Source organism: Emydura macquarii, unplaced genomic scaffold (assembly GCF_026122565.2).
Source record: "Emydura macquarii macquarii isolate MOO-44397 ecotype Brisbane River unplaced genomic scaffold, CSIRO-AGI_Emac_v2 contig_554, whole genome shotgun sequence".
NCBI lineage: Eukaryota > Metazoa > Chordata > Testudines > Chelidae > Emydura > Emydura macquarii.
The window spans coordinates 6,287,079-6,303,941 of record NW_027130691.1 but is presented as its reverse complement, the minus strand read 5'-3'; the positions used below and the strand labels follow the sequence as shown (position 1 = coordinate 6,303,941).

Below are 16,863 nucleotides of genomic sequence, written 5' to 3'. Positions count from 1 at the left end.
CATGGCTCCCCCAATTCTACTCTGGTCAGCAGAATCACGCCAGTTCCATTGGTTCTTTAGTCTTGTTTGCCCATACCAAGGGGGGAAAGGTTTACCCTAAAGGGCAATGTGTCTTCTTAACACAAAAGGGAAGGAGTTTACACTACAGGAGGTCAACAGGGGGGACATAAAACCAAACAAGAGACTCAGAAGTGACTAGTCAATGGGAACTGGGGGCAAATAGGTGAGCAAATTCGACCAAGAAGAGCAGCCTTTGAGGGCCTTGTTGCCTGGCATTTACCTTTCTTGTTCCAACCACTGGGACATGAAGATACTGCTAGTTCTTGTCTTTCAGAAAGGAACATGAAAAGGATTTTATACATGATACAGTCACAAGGAACTGCACACACAAAAAGAGAATCAAGCATTCTTACCCTTGTTCTATCCTCAATTTCATAGATGCGAAGCTGCATGGGAACATTAAAGCTGTGCAGGATATTTCCACCAAACACCAGAGAATCAACTGGAGTATAAACTGCATGAATCCATCCTAGAGAGGAAAAGCAAAGAACTGAGAATGCCTCATTCTATGTAGGATCATAAAGGACTTTACAATCAATCATAAATTCTCAGAGACTTCCTGGAGGAATGCAAATATTATTAGCCCCATTCTACAGAAAGAGAAACTGAGGCATTGAGAGAGGTTAAATGACTTGCTCAAGGTCACACTTCAAGACTACTGTAGTAGCAAGAGAGTGTTTGTGTGTGTGTGTATAATGATAGTTCTGGAAACTGAATTCCTCTACTTATCCATAGAACAGATATAACATGGGCAGAGGCTGAGCAAACTTCCCTTATGCTGCTCCACCAATGTGAGTCAACCACAACCCACAGATGAGAGGGAAATTCAGTCTCCATGGCCCATTCAACTCTTGGTCTCACTTCTGACATCACCGAACAGGTGCACAAATCATGTTAACAGTGGTGGCAAGTTTGTGATGTGCAGCTGGTCAGACCCCCAAACAGCCATCAGACAGTAATAACTTCAGCCACCTTGTAGAGTTGAAAGCTCCATATCCCATTACCAATTCTTCAAAGCAACTGATTTTTTTTTTTTTACCTGGCAAGTCCTGAGTCTGGGACTTAGTGTTTTTCCCATTACAACTGATGAGATTGTGAACAGCTCAATCCTGCAAGGAGCTGAGTTCCCTTTCCTGGACTCCCAAGGGAGGCGAGGATGCTCACCACCCAGTAAGATCAAGCCCTGGCAGTTCAGGCAGCTGGTTCCCCTGCATTCCTTCCTCTGCACTATTTGGATGTCATGTGATAAGTTGATGCATGGGATACACAGGACTATAGACTCTGATTTCAGCAACAGCAAAGGAATTGATCCTACTAAGGATCAAGGACCTCTGGAGTTTGTAACATTAATTCTTGTTTTAAATCAAAAGCATTTCAATTAATAAACCAGCAAGCAGCCAAGGGACATAAGGAGCTGTCAATTTCTTCCTAACCGTACACTGCTTTCCATTAAAGCTGAGGAGATTTTCATTCACTTCAGGATCAGTGAGGCAGCAGGAAAATGCAACCCAGGCATATAGGACAGACTTTCCAGCCACTAGGCACAAAAGCATTTCCCCTGCCATCACCTGCTGGGTTATACTTTGGAAGCCCTTGAGCTATCATATATGACAAGACAGTGGCCCACAGTGCTTTTACTGAGAAGCATTTAGTAGAAGGACACAGAAAAAAACCTCAAGTTAAAATTTTCTCCCCAGGAACACACAACCTGGCTCTTGGTACATTTTTCTGACTTTACAAATCTAATTCCACATGACGAATCTAATGAATGGAAAATTACAGGTGCCCAATGGTAATGGCAATTCTGGATTATTATCGCATCTTTCCTGCAATAGGGTATCATAATTTCCATCACTGACTCACTCATAATCAACAAGTAAATTTGTCACCTCCAAATCAATCTAGCTTCTTTCCTTCCTCACAGGGGCAGCTACTACAAGAAACAGTACCGTAGTCTTGGATATGCATATATACAAAACTAGTGGTCAGAGCAATAGATTGGGAGACATGACTCCTAGATTCTGTTCCCTGCTCACCCACGGACTCTGTGTACAGTTGGGAAGTCACCTAACTTCTCTGTGCTTCAGTTTCCCCACCCTGGAAAAGCAAATACACTGGACATCCATGCCGAAATCCTCTGTGTGGAAACCTGGCTGCCCTTCATGCTGTCCACAAATGCAATAACAACTGAGATGAAGATCTGAAAGGCTTAGTCTGCTCCAGATAAAATACTGATGTTCTTCCAACAACTAGTGTGTGCAATAGCTCTTCTCCCTTGTTACCATGAATCTTTGGGAGGAAAATTGGTAAGTAAATTACTTTCTTGATGTGAAAAAAGGAGACCACTTTTGTGGAATGCTTTTGTAAGGAACCTTGGATGCGGACAAAGGTAGACGGAGGATGATCCACCAGCACTGTTCAGACTAAATTCAGGCTCCATGGTAGAACAAGACTCTGTATGTGTGGAAACACCTCATCCAAGCCCTTTAAAAACCTTACAACCATTGGGTTGGAAAAAAGGGAATGATTATCAACAGGGTGAAATGCTGACATAGCTGTTAAGTGTACCCTAACTAAGATAATTGCTAATCCTTGATGTTTCAGGTACAAAATATAGTTAAGCACATGCTGAATAGAACTAAGAACAGGGGAGGCACCTTTAAGCTTCGACCAGACTGAAAACTTTTTCCACATAGCCAAGTAAGTTTTCCTCGTTGATGGTTTTCTACTATTCAGCAGTACCTCCTGCACATCTCTGGAGCAGGACTCCTCCACTAATGCTATCCTTGAAGTCTCCAGGCTGACCAGTGAAGAGACTCACGTTTGGGGTGGAAGAAGTGGTGGCAATTCTGCGAAAACAGGTCTTTGTGAAGTGGGAACAATACAGGGATTGATTGATAGATCTGAGAACCAAGAAAAACAGTGCTAATGGGGCCAAGTTGAGGTAATCAGTATAAGACTGGTCTTGTCCTGTGTAACGCTGCACAGAATTGAGATGGGAGGGAAATTGTAGAGGAAACCCTCCAACTATGACAGTAGAAAAGCATCCATCAGCGAACGTAGGCTGTGAACTGCTTCGGAGCAGAACTGGTGACATTTTGTGTCGTCCTTTGTTGCAAACAGATCCATCTGGGGTGATCCTTAGAGCTGGAAAATGGACCTTGCTATGTTTGGGCAAAGGCATCACTCATAATGGCTGATAAACAACCTGCTTTGGCAATCTGCCCATGTATCGTGAGCCCCCAAGAGTGGTCTGCCATCAGAACTATAGAGTTACTAATGCAGAAGTCCCAGAGCAAGATTGCTTCCCAACAAAGTAGTGAGGACTGGTTTTCTCTCTGCTTGTTTCCATAAAACATGGCTGTCGTATTGTCACTCAGCACAAATACATCCCTCCCCCAACGCATGGAGGGAATGCCATACAAGCTAAACACATAACCCTCAGCTCCCTGATGTTTATGTGCAGACTGAAATCTTGGGGAGACCAGAAACTTTGTGTCTGCAGGTGTCCCCCGTGAGCACCACATTCCAGATCTCAGGAATCTGTGACTAAAGTAAACAAGTGTTAAGACGGAGTCAGGTGAACAACTCCCCTGCATGAATTGGTTGGGTCTAACCACCTATCTAGGGAGGGTAACATGCAACTTTGTATGTGCACTAACATACCTATATGGCGCCTTCTTGGAGACTATATTTCTACCACCAAGCCCTAACCAGGTCTGAGGCGCTGTCTGGCATACTGGACCACATAAGTGGATGCGGCCATGTGCCCCAACAGTCTTAAACAGCTTCTCACCATGGAGAGAGGATAAGCCTTCAAGTCCAAAAAGAGGCTCTGCGGTGCAAGAAACTGATTCTGTGATAGCAAGGCCCTGGCCACTGTTGAGTCCAGGACCACCCCAATAAATTCCATTTTCTGTACCAGAGACAGGACTGACTTGTCTGTGTTGATTAGCAGGCCGAGCGTGTCGAAGGTGGACAGGATTATGTGGATACTGGACACCACCTGCAACCTGGGACCAACCTCTTATCAGCCAATCGTCCAGGTAAGGGAATACGTAGACCCCCCCGTCTCCTGAGGAAAGCTGCTACCACCGCCATACACTCTGTAAATACGTCAGGGGCAGCTGAGAAACTAAAGGAACTGATAATGGCAGCCCCAGATGGTGAAACTTTGAAATTTTCTGTGGCCCTGCTGAACGGTCACATGAATGTAGGTGTCTTAAGTTGAAAGCAGGATACCAGTCCTCCATTTCGAGGGAAGGAATAAAGTAAGCTAAAGTGACCATCTGGAATTTCAATTTTTTTCCCCCAGAAACTTGTTTAACTGCCTTATATCTAAAATAGGCCAAAGACCCTCTTTTGCCTTCGGGATCAGGAAGCATTGAGAGTAAAAGCCCTTTCTCCTGAACAAATAAGCTCCTACAAGAAGTGATTATACCTTTTCCAGTAATGCTTTCTTGTGAGAGAGGTCTCTGAAGAGGGACAGGGAAAGGGGGCAGGAATGTGGGGCAGAAATAAAAGGAAGCGAATATCCCACTTTTACCGTGCTTAGAACCCACCAATCTGTTGTGATGTGGGTCCAAGCAAGATGGAAGTCGGACAAGCAGTTTGCAAAAATAAGAACAGAAAAGGATGGCACTCTCAGGTAGGTCAAGAGCAGTCTACCAGTTCTATCAAAATGAACTGTTGGAAGAAGCCGCCTGCCCCTATGAACCAGTGGCTGCTGACACAGAGGGTGGTGGTGATCACCTTGGTAGGTCTTGGGCTTGATGAATAAATCCCTGAAAACACTGACACTCGTAAGGGCAGAATGCCTTCTGCTTCACTGCTGGGATGTAAATGCCCAGGGATTTTAGGGTTGCTCTAAAATCCTAGAGACTGCAGAGTCTCATCTGCCTTTTCTGAAAAGAGTGGCAACCCCTCAAAGGGTAAGTCCTGCATGGGCTCTTGCACCTGTGGAGGGAGGCCAGGAGAGTCCAACCAAGATGAGCTCCTCATCGTAATGGCAGAGGCCATGCTGTGCTCTGCAGAATCTGCCTCATCAGGACCTGCCTCTAGAACTGTTCTGGCGACCAACTTGCCCTCCACTGTCTAAGTGAGGAACTGAGGCTCCCAGATGAGGTGAAACAAATCTTTACATTTCAAAACTGTATCGCACAGGCTGAAATCAGTGTCCCAGCAAAGCTTGCTGGTTTGCAATGTGAAGCCTATTCCACCTGTGGAATAAAACTTCCTCCCAAATAAACCTTGCTTCTTGTCCTCTTTATTCTTTGGGGTTGAAGCCTGGTGCCCCTGTTTTTCCTTTTCCTTGGTAGCTGCCACTACAAGGGAAACTGGAAGAGGAGGATTATATACGTGCTTTAACCTCTGGGAGGGAACAAAGCACCTTATCTCCACATTTTAGCAGTTGGAGGCAGGGAAGCTGGGGTCTGCCAGAGGCTCTGGTAGGCTCTAAACAACCTCATTTATCGGCAGAGCTATTCTAGTTCAGGCCGCAAATATTAGAATGCCCACCAGCTTGTGGGATTTTTTCTGGGACCTCCACCAGGTGAAAATCAAGAGCCATAGCCATCCTCCTCAACTGCACCTGATGAGTCTTAACATTGTCCAGAGGTGGAGAAATACGCTCTGCCACAATTATCTCAGCAGGAGAAAAGGAACAGAATGCTAACAATACCAGGAGCTGATCCGGTTCCTGGTCCTCTTGCAGCTGTCCTGTGAGGGATCCCAACTGTACTTAGTGCTGGTCTCGGTACCAATGCTATGATGCTTGTGGCAATGATGCTCCTGATGCCCAGCAGATGGAGCTGGCTCAGATAGCTACAGAGATGTTCTTGACTGGGGGAGGCGTGGACCCCATGGGTTCCAAAAGGCCCACTGATACAGCTGTGGACCTCAGCTATGCATAGCTCCAGTGTCCCTTCTGTAAGCTCACTGTTGGTACTAGGATGAAAACCAGGCTGGGCAAGTGGCATATTCCTCTGATGGAAACAGGTTGGTTGGGATTTATAGAATGCCACTTCAGAGTCTGATGAGGACAAAGCTTCTTCTTGAGACCAAAGCAGTGCCATACCAGTCAGTACCAGAGAACAAGACTCAGACTCTGAAGAAACAGAAACCAGGGATATCATCTATGGCTTTCTCCTTGACATTACCGGCCTCACTGGCACCCTGACACCCACATCCGGTGGAGCTGCTCGGTGTGGAGCTGAAGGCACTAGAGGTAGTACCTTGAGCACTGGTGTTGAGTGAGTCCCTTGAACTGCTGGTAATGGATGAACAAAAGGTTCAACAACTCTCTCCCAGCCTCATGCCTCAGGAGTAAACAGTATCAGGAAGACAATCTGCGATATCATGGCACAAAGAGATGCTGATGTAGGTGCATCAGGAGCTGGTCTCAACAGGCCCACAATGAGTTCTAGAGTCAATGAACTCCCATGTTTAGAGGTGTGTTCTGGGAAGTGCTTCCTCTCTGAACACTCTCCCAAGTCTTTAGCAGACCTCTCCTCCTCGGTACTGGAGATGCCAATCTGCCTCTCATTATTGGTAATGCTGGTATGCTACTGACCAATGCCAAGATGCTCAGTACCTGGACCGTGGCAGAGGGCTCAGATGGAGATTGTAAAATATCTGCCAATATTAGCAGATACTTTAACCTGCTGTCCTGTCTTTTTTCAAACGGGACTTAAAGCCCTTACACATGCCACACGTCACTCCCATGAGCCTCCCCCAAGCACTTAAGGCAGCTGGGGTGAGGGTCATATTTGGCATAGCCTTGCCAGAGAATGTGGCATATGTCCAGTACCAGGGCCAGTACTCAAGCTGGGTGCCAGAACCACACAAACAACAAAAACAAAAAATGTTTCTACTAAGTAACTAACTGCTAAACTTCACTAACTATATGTGGGTACTGTATAGAGAAGAGACTTGCAGAAGCAAGGACAGGAAGCTCCAACAATCATCACCAGCAGTAGGAAGGAACTGGGGGGAGGGGGAGGGCGGTTCAGCCCTTTTTGCCTGAGCAATGTACACAAATCAGCAGAGGACACTGAGGCTGCCCTGATGGGTACTGCTAAGGGTAAAAACTCTCCCACAACTATACACTAGAGCACACAGACACCTACACTCAAAGAAGAACTTGGCTTTACAGTCAACAGCAAGCAGTGGTGGAGGAAGAAAAAGAAGATATTGCTTTTGGTTCTTTAATTTTATAGTGAGTGCAGCAAAAAAAACAAAAACAAAAAACACAGGAGTTAGCCCTTAAAATACATTTTTTAATTCCACAGGGGGGAATCCATACTGGAGAGCTACTGATTTCATTATTTCTTCCCCCATGGATTTTAGTCTCATCAGATCTCCCCAGACCTCTCAGTTTCAGCGTCACAAGCCCCAATAGATACTAAGGGCTTTTGTGTTAATGATCCCCAAACTCACTAGGTAGTGGCCCCTGATGAGATTAGGTAACAGCTCCAGAGGAGTAGTCACTGCCCCTCAGGTCAATGCTCCAGCAAACAGTGCCCGAGGCACAATAAATCCTTAACAGAAATATTACTGACAAGGGAATAAATAATGCCCATTTTCAAGCTGTGAAAGAGACAGTAAAGATGGAAACAGAGAATCGGGAGAACAATTTTTAGAGGCATCCTCTGCTTTTGTGGGCAATATGTTTAAGTCCCTGCTTAAGCCCACAAATCAAATAGTTATTTATCTTACTAACAGTATCTGCGCCTGTTGTTATTAGAAACAAAACTGGTCCTGCTAAGGTCTTCTCAGAATATCGGGCCCAAAACTCTGAGGCTAGGCTGAAAATTAGGCCCTTTAAATATACATTTTTTGTAAAAAAAAAAAACACACCCAAGAAATGACAGTGATGCAATAGACTTTTACCCAATAATGAGACATTGAAATAACAGCATTAAACCCACTAATGCCAGAAAAAAACCTCAGAGGATAGGCTACACTTAAAAACATCTGCTGGCAAAGTAAAACAGAACTGTAGGGCCAGAATGTCCATCAGACACATTACAGAGGTGCAGAGGGGCAATGCAGCCACTGGAGCGCAGAGAGTCAGCCAGAATTTTTCCTGTGGGCTCCCAGGCAGTGCAAACTAATGCAGCAGCTTCACCATTTTTGGAAAGCACACAGTACATTCTTCTCTCTGCACTCAGCTAACTCTACTGGCTGGTGAGGAAGGGGACCAAAACCATGACCATGCTCTCCTCTTGGACTTCTTAGCCCTTTTACACAATTAACACTCAAAGGAAACCTAGGAGGAAGCAGGGACCCCACTGGATTCAAGCCAGCACCTCAAAGGAAGCAAGAAAGAGGAGAAGATGTTTGTGCTCTCCTTTTCCTTGTGCACCCATGTTGGGACCAGTAGAATCTGACCCCTATGTTGTACAGCCACTTTCAGACACACTGTATCCTAAAATACTTTAGGCCTGCTTGAGGAATGCAGTTACAGAGTCGATAATAGCACAGAGAGAGACGGACATTAGATGTATGCAAGGAAGAACAGATATTTACATATGAGATGAAAACTAAGATGGGAAGTCAACAAGTTAGTATTATACTGGAAGTCTGGTCCAGAAGGTTAGAAGTTCCAAGGTGAACACTTCTGCAATAACACTAACCAAACTGGATGCAGGGGGAAAAAAGGAGGCCAGTGCTAGGAAAGTGGAGGGGGTGAGAAGGGAAGTACTGAGAAATAAGCTGTAAGTAGGAAACACCTTTTACATTTCCTAATTGTAACACTGGGGGAAACAAGCCCAGGCAATGTACAAGCTCAACCACTACATTCAATTCATTCCCACAGATCAGACATCAGCACAGTTATGAAACAATTAGTTAACGGTTCACAAACAAGAACATGAAGCGGCCATCTGAACTTTCAAATTCCAATGTGCAGCATCCACACAAGAGGGTTTTTAAAAAGGAAAAGGATTTTCCTGAATAGGTGAACACAATGGAGCTACCAAGGTAACTGAGGTCATAATCTGAAGGCACTGGAGTTGCCTCATTATCATGTATGTAACACACTACATTTATCTCTGTCCTGCTATGATAGTATTGATGACCTATCTACTGGACAGAATATCAGATCTGTTCACTATGTCATGTCACCCCCTAGTGGATGCAATGTCAGACAACGCTCGTGCATGTTTGAATTTTTAGCCCTGTAATGGCTAAATGCTGCTATGCAAGCTGCAGTAGACATCCCTTAAGTGTGTCTATAATCAATTCTCCCCTTAGAGTCTAGAGAGGACATAAGCCCTGATATTACCGCACAAGCATGAATGGTTCATGGGTTATTGCTAGATGTGAGATATTATCTTCCCCTCAGTAATAATCTCATCAAAGCAAAGCATAGGACACCAAAAAAAATGTTAAATTCATTTAATCTTTGGTGCTAAAATAGCATGGGACTAATATTGGAACACAGGGATTAAGGACTGAAAAATCAAAAGCAGGGGGAATTTTTGATTGAAAGATGAAAACAAAAATACCTATTCACTATTACTTGAGACTGAAATTAGATTTGTGTATGTGAGATTGCCCAGGGACTGGTAATGGATGAGAAACTTTTCCCTGTAAATCACCCATTCCAATTTGGCCCCCGTTGGTAATGAAACCATTTGATAGCTCTTTGATCAGATTCAGTCTAATTTCTATTAGACAGAAACTGAAAAAGCATCACCAGGTGTTGGCAGTCTCAGAAAAGGGATGATGAACTGAATGAACATAGGACCTAATCTAACCTCTCCCTCCTCTGGAGATAGTTCCTATGGCTCACAGCTGAGGCAAATTTTAAAGTACAGCAGGGAATCCTACACTGCCAACACTTGTGCCATTCTATTCTGAAGACAGAGGACTTCAGACTCCAGGCCTATCAACCCAGCACCTTTCACCAGCAATAAAGAGAAGAGGTTGGAATTAAAAAGCAGAGAGAGTTTATTCACCTTTTGTAACCTCAATTAACAAGCAGCAAAAAGAGAACAGCCCATTCAGGGTGGGTGTTCCTAAAGTTGATTTTATTATTTCAGTTCTTGGGGATTAATGAACACTTACTTCTTCCCAACACTCCCTTCTTTGTAGAGACCACAGTTAATAGAGTGAGGGCAGTCTAGTCAGGTGGTTCAGAACTAACCTTATCTAATTCACAATTACAGATCATTCTATTGTTCCTAATATATGCTTGAATATTTAGCTATCATCACCTCAGGTAAACCTGGAAGGTAAAATTAACAACAAAGCCTTTCTGAATGGTTATTAAAAAAAAAAAAAAGACTGAATCTCATTATCTTCTGACGTTCTGTAAAACAGACATTATTAAATATTCCAAACTTATTACTAGATTTTGGGGGGCTTGCAAATTCCTACTGTATCTTTAATGATGCAATCATCTATGGGAGAATAATAAAAAAGGGAATTAAACTTACAAAGCTAAGGAGCAGACTACAAACTGCAAGCCATAGCACAGATGCATCTGTTTCCGTTAGCAACTGAACAAATGTTTGCTGTGTTGTAATAAGTTATACTGTTCTTTTCCTATATTTCTGCAGAACCTTGGGTAGAAAACATCAAATAAATATATCTCAAAAATAAAGAACAAAAGGGCTCACTGTCTGGTGAAATAATCAATCAATGGGTATTATCAGGAAGGTTGGACATCCTGGTGTATCTCATATCCCAAGAGAGAGGAGTGGTTATGACATAATAGTGCCCCATATTCCAAAATACCTGTGATGAGTCTTCCTTATGTTTGACAAGTTAAAAAAATAACTTTGTCCCCAGTAACTGCCATGTACAGTTTAGCAACTGTAAACCTTAAATCACTTAAACATTGCCTTCAGCAAAGTGAACAGGTAACCACTAATATATTGTCCTTCAAGACCATCAGAAGATCTCAAAGCCCCTTACAAATATTAATTGAACCTCAGAACACTTCTTCAGATGGGGAAACTAAGGCACAAAAAAATATGCCTATTTATATGACTTGCCTAAGATCTCACAGCAATTCCATGGACAATCTGGAAATAGAACCCAGACCCGTAGATCCTCAGTCCACATCCCTAGCAGGAAGCTGCTTAGAATTTAGAACTGAACATAACACTGATGGTTCCAGAAAGAGATGGTCCAAAACCAGAACCATCTATCTGTAACTCTTTCCTTTGCAACCCTTGCACTTTTGAGGTTTACATATTGCCACAGGGTGGTGCCCTTTGAAGGGAAATGGGTCTCAGCCGCACTTGTGATACAGCAAATTATACTCCTGGGGAAAATGAAGGTAATGTGACCAATGGATCATGTGACCGGACGAGAGGTAGGAAGGGGGGAGAGACCTGAGTCTTGAGGCAGGGAGGCCTGAGTGGGGATGACAGGGCTCCAGAGAGTTAGATGGCTCCTGCATGGGACCTTCAAACAGCTGGAGGAAAACAATTCTGCTTAGGTAGGGCTGGGAGTGGTCTACCAAGGCCCGGAAGACTCCAGGCAGAAAGGCCTGGGAATAGTTTGATGAAGGGCAAATATATAAACCTTCAAATATATAAACTTTAGTTTGGACTTTGAAGACTTTATTTTGGAACTGTTTATGATTTATGAACCAGCACACGTGAGGGTGATATTGGTTACAAGAAAGCTTTTGTGAAATTAAGGAGTCCTGAGCAAAGGGAAACTGAGGCAGGGGTGCTGCAGAGCTATCCCATTCCATGAGGGGCACTTTGGAGATGTCCACCCCATTACAGATATAATGAGACCCAGATCAGAACCACCCCTGGTTTCAGTTTTGCAGTATAAAATCTCAACCAGCAAAGCCTTGGAAAATCAAAATCTGCAGCATGGCTATGCATCCATAGGGCAATTCTATTAAAAGCACTTTAACTGTCCTACTTTTAAAGTACAATTATTGCTGCCCTTGGTATAAACACTATCCATTACACTCTGCTCCCATTACATGAAAGTTCTCACATACAGGCTGGCTTAGCCAACAGAGCCATGATCTAGGGTTCACACTCTCATAATAAATAGAACCTCATCCACATCAGACATAACTATGGTGGTACTTAAGGCACCCTGTACCTTTGCGAGTCATTCCCAAGGCCCCTGCATACATCCTAAGTGAAGAGGGATATGCTATCTAACCTTTTGAGGTCCCTTCCAGCCCTACATGTCAATGATTCTCTCTTCCCATTCCATCCATCTTCTCTCCCAATAACAGCTTCATCAGAGGAAGTGTCATAATTTCTGTGTTTGGCTGAAAAGAAGAATGTTCTGGAGCATCGCAGAACACAGCACACATTTTGTTAGATTCTCAAATCTCTCAAAAAATTCCTGAGATTATAATAATAGCCTACATTCACATAGTGTTTTTCCTTAAAAAAAAAGATCCCAAAGTGTGTTACAAACTATCCATAAAGCAAATCACTTTGCCCACCAATAGAATGCTGCCAACTCTAGGGTAAGATACACCTGTTGTTTAACAGCATACTGCAACACTAAAACAAGTTAGGAAAGGAAGTGAAGAAGAATGCCATATCCAGTTAAAAGCACATTATCCAGTTTGGATTTTTGACAGAATATCTAAGCTGACAACCCTAACTGGGCCATGGTATCTTTAATGAAATATATGGTCAAATCCTTGGGTTTTATGTCTCACATAAAAATGGCACCTCCAGTACCACAATGACCTCCTAATACTATGCTGGAGAGTTTTGTTTAGTGAGTCAGGAACACAATTTCCTGCAGCACCCTAGTTTTTTCCTTGGTGCTCTCCCATTCAAATAACAACCCAGATCATCACTTCTTATAAGAAATGACAAGATGAGAACCCAAGATGGTGTGGCTACTAAAGAATTTACTCTCTTTCAAAGCTGCCTCACTAAATTATCAGATCACACATACTGCAACTTGTTCTTTTGTTCTATGTATTCAAATTAAAACTATGAACATGGAAAGCTTACCATCTGAAAGAGCATAAGCAATGTGCTTGCTAGATTCTCTTTAGGCTGAGCCCTTGAATTGTACTAATCCTCCCTGCAATTAGAGACAAAACAGTGACTGTCAAATTCAGAGCCAAATCCTGTCTCCAGTGCTCCTGGGTGACTTTCACTGAGGTCAGTGAAAGCCCTATCCACAGGGCGAAAAGAAAATCTAAGCATTCAGCTTTTGCTATTTCATCCACATTCTGGTAACCAAGTAATTCCAAGGCTGTTTTCAGTCCACCTCTTCAGAGCCTATATCCCCAACACTTCTAGTAGCTTCATCCCCTTTATTTTCACAACTCTGATAGAAGCCAATGGGTAAATATAATGAGCCAAATTTTCAGAAAGGGACTACACTACCTGGCTTCCAACCTGTGCCCATGCAACTTTGTGCATGCAAACACTTACACGTGCATATTTGATGCACTACTATCTGTGCTTGCACAGACATACACACAAATGGAGGTAACTTTTTCAAAGTTAAGCCCCGGAAGCATGAAGGCATTATTATGATTGCAAGAATATATACTGGAAGGTGATCACACCTTTGGCATGGTCAGATCACCTACAATTTAAGTGACAGACAGAAAACATGGGACATACTTGGAGATCCAGAGGAGGAATTGGACTTGAAACGGGATAAGTTTTTCATTTTGTTTATTATGTTAACTTAACTCACTTTTTGTGAGTAACTAAGAGGTAGTGAGTTTTTAGAAGGAGGGTAGTGAAGGGTGGCGGCCTGGAGAACCAGAATAGGGAGCATTCCACGTAAAAGGAATGACCAAGAAAAAAGCATGGGGAAAAACAAAAGGGTGAAGAAGACGAATGGGGCACAAAGGCTAGAGTTGTAGGTGGATAGGAGGGGTAGCAGGAGACAAGGTGAGAAACAAGACATTGGATTTAAGGTCAGTGGGGTGAGTTTTGCAGGGCACTAAAGGGAAGGACAGAAAGTTTAAATTTGAGGTAGTGGTCAAAGGGAGCCACTGAAGAGATTCAAAGATGGGATGCAAAAATGACAGTCTGATTACTACTACCTTTTTGGGTGGCGGAGAATATTTCAAATGAGCTGGAGGGGAGTGATCCATATATGAGAGAGTCCAGCAAAGAAGTGGCTAAAATAGTCTCTTGAGTTATCTCTGAGGAATAATGCTGTCCAAACACTGGCCGAGTGCATCAGTGGCCAAGAGGCCACTATAATCATCTTTTGTCCATAACCACCACTGTAATGGACTCCGAACACCCTCTTCCCATACATTGTCCTTGTGTGTTGCCTTAGTACATGGACATGCAGCAGAGAAGGAAGCTAGAGCACAAATACGGCTGGATAAGCTCTTGAACTAAATGTGATAGAGATAATATTTGTCTATGTCATGGCTACGATGCGGGCTGAGAGATAACATCTTAATCTTAAGGCTTTTTCTCTCCCATATAACTCTATAGAGTCTAGAGTAGAAAAAATGTTCAGTGTTTGGAGCAGCCTTGTGATTACCTCCAAATGGAAACAAACTCTTTCTTGGAATGAAGAATTTCCCATTACTTTTAAGATAAGATCGATCAGATACATGGCAGTCTGTGGATTCAATAACAAAGCAAAAAGAACCAAACGCCCTCTTACCGGGCTGAATTTCATCCAATCTAGTTGATGGAGGTTCAGGGTGTGCTGGCCCCTTCACCACATGCAAGATAGAACATTGTCTCTTATGGCTATTAGAAGCCAGTGGGGTGACATTATTAATGGAAATTATTACTGCCTTCTTCCATGAGGGCAAGTTGCCTTGCATCCTAAAGCAAGTGGTGGCTAGGCCTCTACAGAAGAAACCATCTCTGGATGTTGGCAGTCACACCAATCTTGAACCTTTCATTTTGGGGGAAGGTTGTTGAAAAGGTGATAAACCAACTCCAGCTTCACCTAGACTTCTCTACTGTCCTGGAACCCTATCAATCTAACTTTAGACCTGGGACTGCAGAGACTGCACTATTACTTTGTTTATCATCTGTTAAATACTGACAGTGGGCTGACTGATTATCTCCACTGATTAATGGAGAGAGGCCAGGTTCCTTACTAACTTTATTAGGTCTTACAGCACTATAAAAACAAAAAAAATTCCACCAAAAAACCAAAACCAAAAAAACTACAGCAGGGAGTCTCAGAGTCCAGATCAACTGACTTGAGCTCATAGATCTCTAACTCTGGGTCTAAAAATAGCAGTGTAGACTTTCCGCCTTGGGCTCCAGCTCAGGCTCTCAAACTACTGTGGGGGTTGGGTCTCAGAGCCCATGCTCCAGTGCAAGCAGGAACATCTACATTGCTATTTCAGCCCTAAAGCACAAGCCCAAGTCATTTTTTGGTTTTTTCGTAGTGTAGACATATGCTGATACTGTTGCTCATGAAGCATCATGACTCATCAGAGGGAGCTGGTATAGGTGGACAGGGACCATTTATAATGGCACCATTCATTTCTTTGGGAAGGCCCTAGATGGCTTTGAGGGGCATTGTCCTGTTGTCCCCTCCTATTTAGCTTATGTCTACACAGCAGCAGGGAGATGTAATTCTCAGCATGGGCAGACGTTCATGCATTAGCTCCGCTAGGGCCCAAAACGAACACTATGGCCATGGCAGCACAGACAGCAGCTTGGGCTAGCTAACCAGGTAATCCCACATGACCTCTGGGTACATATACAGGTGACTAGCGCAAGCCCACCATCCATGCCACTGCAGTCAGACCGCTTTTCAGGTGCTACCTCAAGCAGAGCTAGCACACAGACAGCTACCTGAGCTGGGAATAACACATCCCAGCTGCAGTGCAGACATAACCTAAATGTGTATGTGTGTCTGCTAAGGGAAATTGAGACATGTTTTGGGCTACACTAACACCAGTATGTTGATACTTGGCTCAGTTTCTCCTCATTATCATAGCCATGATCCTGCAATCTTTTTGTGCTTTGCTGAGTTAGGGCCCTGGATGAAAGCTACCCAGTTTTAACCCAATCCAAAAAAATTAAGGTAATAATGCTGGGCACTGAAAAATATCTTGAAGCACTAATGAGGATTCTAACTGCTCCCTCCAGTAATAGTTATTGCCACCCTTGTCCAAATTATTTACAGTCTCAGGGTTTAATGGGATCCATTGCTGATTATCAGAGGTCAGAAGGGCCTTTTATCATCCAGGAGTCTGTGACATTACATCTCTGATGCGCACCTTACTACAGCCTTCCATGCCTTTGTCATCTTCAGGCTGAGATACATAACGTGCTCTTAGAACTACTCTCAAAGACCACTTGGAAGATTCAGCTAGCACAAAATGTGTCCACCTGCCTCTGAAATGGAACAGGCTAACACAAACACATAACACAGTGCTCTACTAGATCCTGGCCTGTTTCCAAGTACAATTCAGGTGTTTGTCATCAAGTCTAAAGCCATAAGTGGCCTGGACGGACTCTCCTCATATGCTCTATCACAGATGTTACATTCTACCTGTATACTCTGCTTATCTGTAAGGTTAAACTCCATGAGTGGGCAGCATGGCATTCTTAGGGGACCCTTAGCTATAGAATCACTTCCATCCACAATCCACCCAAGATTGGGAATTATTAGGAAACTTCAAGATGCATTTGTTTACTCTACATATTCTTAGTTTGTATTTATAATCAGAGAGCACTTGTCTCATGAATAAATACAGGCTGGGGAGGGTGGCGGGATGTCATCTATACCAATTCTGGACTACACATGGTTGTTTAATAGGCACCAAGTATGACAACAGGAATATCATAATAAATAATTTAATACTTAGTACTTACAAAGTGCATTACAAAATATTAA

The 16,863-nt window shown here is 43.4% G+C and overlaps 1 protein-coding gene across 1 annotated transcript in view; it reads right to left on the bottom strand.

Annotated features, from left to right (window-relative positions):
* KDM2B (lysine demethylase 2B) overlaps nucleotides 1-16,863 on the bottom strand; it is a 159,331-nt gene that overhangs the window by 80,350 nt on the left and 62,118 nt on the right. Inside the window, exon 9 of the mRNA XM_067539606.1 lies at nucleotides 414-529. Within this exon, the coding sequence (XP_067395707.1) occupies nucleotides 414-529 (116 nt within the window). The remainder of the gene's footprint in view (nucleotides 1-413; nucleotides 530-16,863) is intronic.